The following is an 8,012-nucleotide window of genomic DNA, read 5'->3' as shown; positions in this document are numbered from 1 at the left end:
CAAGGATCACGCTTTTCGAGAAAATGCAGTTTCATGATTAATATAATGAATCAGTTAGTCGAGAATTATTGGCACTATTATTGGCATTATTGAAAAAAATGGTAAACACAAGCGACACCATTAATAAGAACCATTTTATGATTCCTACGAGTGGAAAATATATTGCTTTATTAATGATTAGGCCTATATGTGTTGGGCTTGGTGAAACCAAAGTGTAGACAATAAAAACTCAGAATCTGTACTTTAACCACCTGCGAATTGCTTTATTACAAATCTAAAATTGTGGGGTAAAAAGATAAATCGAAAAAAAATATGTCTTTGTTCAAAACATTATAGGTACCATTATAGGTCTTTCCCTATATTTCATAAGGCTGGAAAACACATGTGGAGGGATTTCGAACAATTCCTTCATGCAGAATAGAAGGAGGATGTCTGTCAGGGATACCGTATTGGATAAGCCAGTGATAATAGTAAATATTATTTCCCGTTGACTGGTTGTGTTACCTTTCTCAAACGGAAAACAAACTTCTCCAGTGGGACATACACATGGCGTCACAACATTGGCAGCCTGATTAGCCTGTCAATACTGTGACGTCATGGAATCCGAAGAATCTTCATAGCCGACATGATAATTTATTTTGACAAGAAAGACGTCATGGTGGTGCAAATCTTATAAAACCCCGAGAAGGAAGTTAGTGAATTTACTTTACCAATGAGGGTTGCAGCTGCATTTGTAATATTATGTGCATTTTAGGCCCGCTATGATTTATCAATGGGGCAGGCTTGTTCCAAGAACTTGAATGAGGACAATGGAGAGAGTCCGAATAATGTCAGGCAACCTGATGGTAAGTGTAATTTGACATTCACTGTAAGATTAGCAATATAACTAGCTAAGCATAGTTGCCACTGGCTTGTTCTTGTTTAGTTCAATTCTAGCTGTAGGGCTACACTAACAATGTTGAGCTAACAAAGCACTATAAAAGGCACTACATTTCCAGTGAAAAATAATTAAATTGCTTTAAGTCATCAAGGGTCCAATATATCAAATCAAGGTATCACAAATGAGCCTCAAACCACTGTGCTCCTGCCAGATATGCAGTAGATAATAGAATAGATTGTCTTGACAAATTTTACTGTTGAACTCAATGGAAAACATATTCAGGAGAAACCATTCATGTAGTATCTGCATATGTAATGACTAGACCCGGTGGTTTTATCCCCGGTATAGCCACAATAAGATCCGCACAGCCATTGGGCCCTCGAGCAAGGCCCTTAACCCTGCATTGCTCCAGGGGAGGATTGTCTCCTGCTTAATCTAATCCACTATACGTCGCTCTGGATAGGAGCGTCTGCTAAATGCCATTAATGTAATAGTAATGTAATCTAGCAGCAGCAAGGTGGATTGAGGCTCATTAGGTATCTTGGACCTTTGATGACTTAAAACCATCTAGCCAACATGTGTTCCATACTGTATCCAAAAACATTAAGGTGTGTTCCAGAAATGCAAGATGATTCCAAACCTTTGAGCGAGGCTGTATGTATTTTCATGTTTCAATCCTAGATGCTGAACTCGTCTTCCTGGTTGCATTCGAGAAAGCTAAGCATGGTAAAGGACCAGCATCTGAGCCACCTGGGCCTTCTGCTCCGATGCTCACAGAGAAGCAGTTAAGGACTGTGGGGAGTTTTAGAAACGACAGCAAGCCCCACGCCCCCTACAGCGTGCATGCTGGGAAAGCACAGGCTGAAAGCTCCACCCAGCTGATATGGCTGAGACCTGTCTCCCTGGAAGACAGCATCCCGGGGGGCAGCCAGATGTATGTTGTCAGGAAGATGAAGCTGCCTGATGACAGGATCCAGATCCAGTCTGCCATTGACGAGGTCCCCGCGCCCAAGAAGGTCTTCATCGTCAGAATGGCCCAGCCCAAGCCTCAGAAGCCTGAGGAAGTCACTTTTAGGGAGAGCAGTGATTCACCTGTTCAGGTGGGTTCCTCCCTTTAAACATTGACATTTCCCATATTGGCCATGAATATGAATACATTCATGAGCATGTCAAAACTTTCAATAAGACAAAACCTAATGCAGAATTAATGATTGGACAGTTTTCAAAATCGAAGCTTCCAGAACTCTTTGGGGTGTTACACTATGAATAAACTTTAACTTTGTACCCCAATTACTCCTCAAGAATTGTAAGAGGCCAATGCCCTGTGAGAAAGCCATTCAAACACAAATATGGTGCACTTTTCAATGATTATATTTAGCCAAATGATAAAGGCTTTAAAATTATTTTTCACTGGAAATTGAGTGCTTTTAATAGAGTTTTATAGTTCTTCGATACATGATTGCTTTTGAAAGTTTTATGATTTATGATTGCACCATAAAGTAAATTGTGATTGATCATTTAATTGGGATTACTCTCTTTCACAGGGCATGTGCAAAACTCCAGTACAAGTACTACAAACAAGTACTCAGAACACTGCATCAGGCCAATCAGAGAGCCAAGCCTTCAGAAATACTCCTCCGAGCCAATCAGAGAGCCGAGCCTTATCACAGGCTCAGGTAGCCAAAAGGGCACGCTGGAATGCATACATCAAGCAGCTGATGGCCCAGATGGGATCAAAATGCATCCAGGAGCGCATCAGAGCTATAAACCAGCTAGTGGAGGACTGCACCTTGAAGCCAGAGATGGTCAAGCCCTGTATATTCTCGGTAATTCAGCTCAGCAGAATTCCCAACATGGGATTTTTGTTGTACAGGCTCAGGTGGTGCGGAGTCTAAACAGAAGCCTTCTGAAGTGGTGCTTTTATAAACCATTGTTTATTTATTAATTTATTGATAATTTAAAAAGGGATGGGTTCACAGATGAACTGTATTCCAGTACTTGTGAAATATAATGTATGAAACATTTAAATAAACATGACAATACATTATCAAAGGTAAACTTGTTTTTCCCGTCCTCTTGTTTGGAAGGTTTTTGACAACATCAGAGCCAGGCTGCTGGAGTCGAATAGATGCGTTAATCTCCACATGTTGAAGGCCCTTGGGACCATAATCCCCCAAATGAAGGAGAGTTTGAACAAGGTGGTCTACCAGCTGATCCCTGCCATCGCTGACAACCACCTCAATTCCAAGACCAACGCCATCTACTGTTCCGCCCTAGCTGCCATCCGCAGTGTTGTGCACAATCTCGGTGAGGTTCTACCGGCCTAGCAGGCTGTCATGGGTGATGCTTATTCCTTTGTTGTTCCACATAACTCCCTCTGCACGTATATACTCTATGCGCTGTCTCAGGTAACTGCCCCTGTGCTCATATCTGTGCTGTTCCAGATAACTCCATCCTTCTGGAGGTTTTTGTCACCAAGGCCCAGCTCCTTGGTGGGCGTGCAAAGACAGACCTCACTGATGCCGTTACAGGTACTGTTTAGATATTATTACCATTTCTAATATTTTGCTATGACTTATAACAAACATCGATAGATCTGCTAAGAACAGGAAATGGAATATTGTTGTAGATATATAATGTGTGAGGTTTCATAAAACAAAAATGTTTGTGATGCAATGCAAGTATATTAGACTGTGATGTTTTGCAGGTGTGTTAAGCCTGATTTATTCTTCTGCGTCAAATCTACGCAGAGGGTACGGTGTAGCCTACGCGTAGCCGTGTTCCCTACGCTGCAGCCTGCGGCGTAGCCTGACGCGCACCTCTCCAGAAATGTAACAACGCATTGTAGCCTCTGCGTGGATTCAACGCAGAAGTATAAATCAGGTTTAGACTGTGATGTACTGCAGGTGTGTTGGACTGTGATGTACTGCAGGTGTGTTGGACTGTGATGTACTGTGGGTGTATTAGACAGTCGTGTGCTGTTTTGCGTGGTGGGGTAATGGGTGTTAGAGTGAACCTGCCACCCTGTGTTTCAGACATGGCGATAAAGCTGTACCCCCGCAGGCCTAAGATGGTGGAACAGCAGACGCTTCCTCTCCTGTGGCACATGCTGGCCGTCCGCAGTCGCAGTGCTGCCACGGCTACCTTGTTCAGGGCCCTGTACGGTCACATGGGGGCCAGGCTGCCGGTGGCGGCTGCCTATCAGCCCGTCATCGTCCGTAACGGCCTCCAGCGCCTGCTCAGCTCTGCTCATTAACGCCTGGGGACCAGCGATGTAAAGAGATGCCTGTTCTGCAGACATATGTCTGAACACCTGAGACGTCGGGCTATGAAATTTTAATGTAATGACTAATGCAAGGGGAAATTATAGCCAAACTTCAACTGGACTGTGGAGGTAGTCCAGGCAGACAGAGCAGAAGCCAGTGCCCAGGAACAGCTTTACAAGACAAGGAGCAGAAATATGTTCTTGAAAATTAGCTCAGATGATCCTGTCATTAGTTATGATGCATTTTCTTTATGGTAAAATTAGAGATGACTTGGCATGACTTGCCAGAGCTCTTAAAATGCAGAAAGCAAAAGGTGAAGAGAACATGGTGAACAGAAACCCCTCACTGTAATTGGATGATAATATAGCAGTTCAAGATGAATAACAACAATACAAATATATTAGCCATGGCAAATTTGGTCCAGGTCCAATGTTTTCTAATTTGTCATCCAACTACACCTTCTGTAATGTATGGCATAATTTTACCTCAAAGCCTAAAACACATGACATCATTTTACAGCCAAGCCTATGAAGTGCTGTAATTTTAGCACCAATTTTACCTGCCAATGTAAAAGTATGTAGAGTGAAACACCTGCGATACGAACATCAAGAGTTATGGAGTGCCAATTAAACACGAGTGAACCCAGAAATACCGGACACAATTAGGCCCGATTGTGCTCCTTATTGTCATTCTCCTTGCTTTCAGTTTCCATTGATAAACTTAACAACAAGCCATGAAAGATTTGTGAGCAAATTAAATGAAAACAACAGCTGGCTGCAACCACAGGTGCCTACAATAAAACATGGATTATTGACACACAGTCAGAAGTGTTGATACACAGTCAGGAACTACTGCTCCTTCCACTGTGCCATCATTACATTACATTACATTATTGGCATTTGGCAGACGGTCTTATCCAGAGCGACGTACAACAAAGTGCATACCCATAACCAGGGATAAGTTCGCTGAAAGACCCTAGAGTGAAGTACAATTTCAACTGCTACCTGTACAACAAAGATAAGGACGAGGGCCTTTTTTTTTTTTTTTTTTTGAGAACAAAGAAACAAACAAACAGAGCAAAAGTGACCAAAGTTAACTATCCAAACACTGCTTACCTAGCCAACTAAAAATACCGATACACAAAGCAAGTCACAGAGACAACAATTAAGGTTCACAGGGAGGTAGGGAGGGATGGGGAGAGGTGCTGCTTGAAGAGGTGTGTCTTCAGCTTGCGCTTGAAGGTGGGGAGAGATTCTACAGTTCTGACCTCAACGGGGAGTTCGTTCCACCACCGTGGAGCCAGAACAGACAGTAGTCGTGATGCTGTTTCTGCGACCATGCAAGACCCATCTCCACCTTTTAGTTTTTTTAACTCAATCTTGTCCATGTATCCTTTGCATTCAGCTGTTCAGCTTGGCCATTAACTTGGAGGAGGACTGCTAAACACTGCCAAATATAGTTTCTACTTCCATCCATTATCTGAACCCGCTTATCCCGATCAGGGTCGCAGGGGGGCTGGAGCCTATCCCAGCATACATTGAGCGAAAGGCAGGAATACACCCTGGACAGGTCGCCAGTCCATCGCAGGGCACACGCACCATTCACTCACACACTCATGCCTACGGGCAATTTTAGACTCTCCAATCGGCCTAACCTGCATGTCTTTGGACTGTGGGAGGAAACCGGAGTACCCGGAGGAAACCCACGCAGACACGGGGAGAACATGCAAACTCCGCACAGAGAGGCCCCGGCCGACGGGGATTCGAACCCAGGACCTCCTTGCTGTGAGGCGGCAGTGCTACCCACTGCACCATCCGTGCCGCCTAGTTTCTACTTTCTACTTGCTATTTCTTACATACGGTAGTGTGATTTGCTAGGGTGCGCAATATCTGTACTTGTATCAGTATTCAGATAGAAATCCAGGAGTTGCTGTTGTGTAAGCAGGCTAAATGCACATGTAGGTCACGTAGGTTGAGTAAATATCATACCTAAAATGATTCACTTTAATGTTAATAATTAAAACCAAACAACTATATCTGTCCCCCAATAATACAGATATATAGATTAGATTATATTAGATTTGTATATAAAGCTGTAGTCATCACTCTTAATAAACGAATGTAGAATGTAAATGAAGTATCAGTCAATATTTGTACGACAATAAATCCATTTTCGGTCCTTTTGCTAAGCTCTCCGGTCAGTGTGACTCCGCCCTATTGTGAAAATATGCTATCTGATTGGCAGTTTCTATGCCGTAAAGAAATTTGCAAGTCATGGCCACAGTTCGTACAGTAATCTTGTAAAATAGCTTGTTTTCCGCGTTAAAACTGAGTGTTACAACGGAGAACGTTTGCGTTGCTGTGTATTTATTGCAATCTACAGATACAGTCGATCAGCTATGTGAGTTTTGAGAGGAATTGTTGCGTTGGTTCGTACTGGGTGTTGTGTTATCCGGATCTCTTGATTTCCTGTTGATTATATAACTAAATCCATACCTTACACAAACAGTATATTTGCCGAATAACAATACACTATTGCGATCTGAGACTGAAAATCTTGCCAGGGGCTACAAAAATGCATTAACTCGGTTGCAAAGGATAAGCAAAAGTTACCTTACGCAGCTGGCTAATGTAGCCAACTTTGCTAGCACTACTAGCGTGCATTCAAGTTACAAGTACGGAAGTTAGTTATTATATTTTATGCAGACTGCACTTGATGTAGCTAACTGTAATCATCATATAAATCAAACTATAAAGTGAACAGCTTTTTAAATAAGATAATGACCTTAGAAGATAAAATGTATGTCGTAATATTGGTATGTTTTAAACGTAGAAGAAACAACACAGTCGTCCTTAGCGACTGACGGCAACGCGATTTAGTTGCATTGCCTAGAATGACAGAAGGTTGTACTGTTTGTTAAAATATGACATCGTCGGACCTTGAACCTTTAAAAAAGAAATTACGGTTGGAGAGTGCCGGAACATCTGTCAGTGGCAGGACAAAGAATTCCAGTCAGTTGTCCACACGTTCCGTCAGAGGTCAGTTTCTCCATTACTTAATTAAATACGTCTGTTATCTATTACAGAAGTCATTAATTCCACATTGTTTCTGGTTCGTTAAATTATGCAACCGTTAAAATCAGGGGTCTTTAAAAAAAATAAAAATAAATAATAATAATAATAATCTTCATAATTTGAGTATTATTTTCCCTCTCGGCAGATAACAAAAAGAAGACTACCCAGACTTCTACAAACAAAATGGAGGAAATCACAGAAAAGTATATTGTTTATATTTAGGCAGCTGCCATACATTCACATTCTCTTTACACATGTTTATGATTATAGACACACACACACTTCTCATGTGTTTACAGTCATATTCACATATGCATTGTCATTTACAGATATATACACATATCTGTGATCTTATTGGCACAGTTATTATCATAGGAATTCTCTGCCGCCAGATTGAATGGTATCAGAATGTTCAGAATCAATGTCCTGCCTGCGCTTAGTGTTGGTAACTGGAATGTGTTCATTCGTAGTGGTGGGAAGTCCTTGGAGGGCAGGAGTGATGCTGCTGGGAAACTCCCAGGCCTGTTTCTCAAGAGAAAGCCTGATGGTGAACCATGGGACAGCGAAGCCCATGGGGCTGCGGAACACTTCCAGAACCTTCCTTCTGCGGGAAGTGCCTTGCTGGAGGCAGCACAGGGAGGGCTGTGCTCTCCAGGGCAGGAGGGGCCACAGATGGAGGTTGGCTCTCCAGGACTGGGGGGGCCACAGATGGAGGTTGGCTCTCTAGGACTGGGGGGGCCACAGATGGAGGTTGGCTCTCCACGGCTGGGGGGGCCACAGGTGGAGGTAGGC

At 42.8% G+C, this 8,012-nt stretch overlaps 1 protein-coding gene and 1 long non-coding RNA gene across 3 annotated transcripts; both read left to right on the top strand.

Moving 5' to 3' along the window:
• The first annotated feature begins 2,592 nt into the window (after positions 1–2,592).
• On the top strand, positions 2,593–4,516 carry togaram1 (TOG array regulator of axonemal microtubules 1). The gene is made up of 4 exons (XM_061227434.1): positions 2,593–2,706; positions 2,968–3,187; positions 3,325–3,411; positions 3,916–4,516. Exons 1-4 carry the CDS (start codon positions 2,599–2,601, stop codon positions 4,134–4,136), a joined length of 636 nt encoding a protein of 211 aa, XP_061083418.1. The 5' UTR covers positions 2,593–2,598; the 3' UTR covers positions 4,137–4,516.
• A 1,890-nt stretch (positions 4,517–6,406) lies between these two features.
• On the top strand, positions 6,407–8,001 carry LOC133118678 (uncharacterized). Of its 2 annotated transcripts, XR_009706418.1 has the most exons (4): positions 6,407–6,546; positions 7,103–7,184; positions 7,366–7,423; positions 7,691–8,001. It is a non-coding gene; the product is annotated as an uncharacterized LOC133118678 (long non-coding RNA). The 2 variants fall into 2 exon arrangements; XR_009706417.1 differs by having other exon boundaries at positions 6,410–7,184.
• The last annotated feature ends 11 nt before the right edge of the window (positions 8,002–8,012 follow it).

Source organism: Conger conger, chromosome 18 (assembly GCF_963514075.1).
Source record: "Conger conger chromosome 18, fConCon1.1, whole genome shotgun sequence".
Taxonomy (NCBI): domain Eukaryota; kingdom Metazoa; phylum Chordata; class Actinopteri; order Anguilliformes; family Congridae; genus Conger; species Conger conger.
The sequence above is the reverse complement of the archived record's forward strand: the minus strand, read 5'-3'. Positions and strand labels throughout refer to the sequence as shown.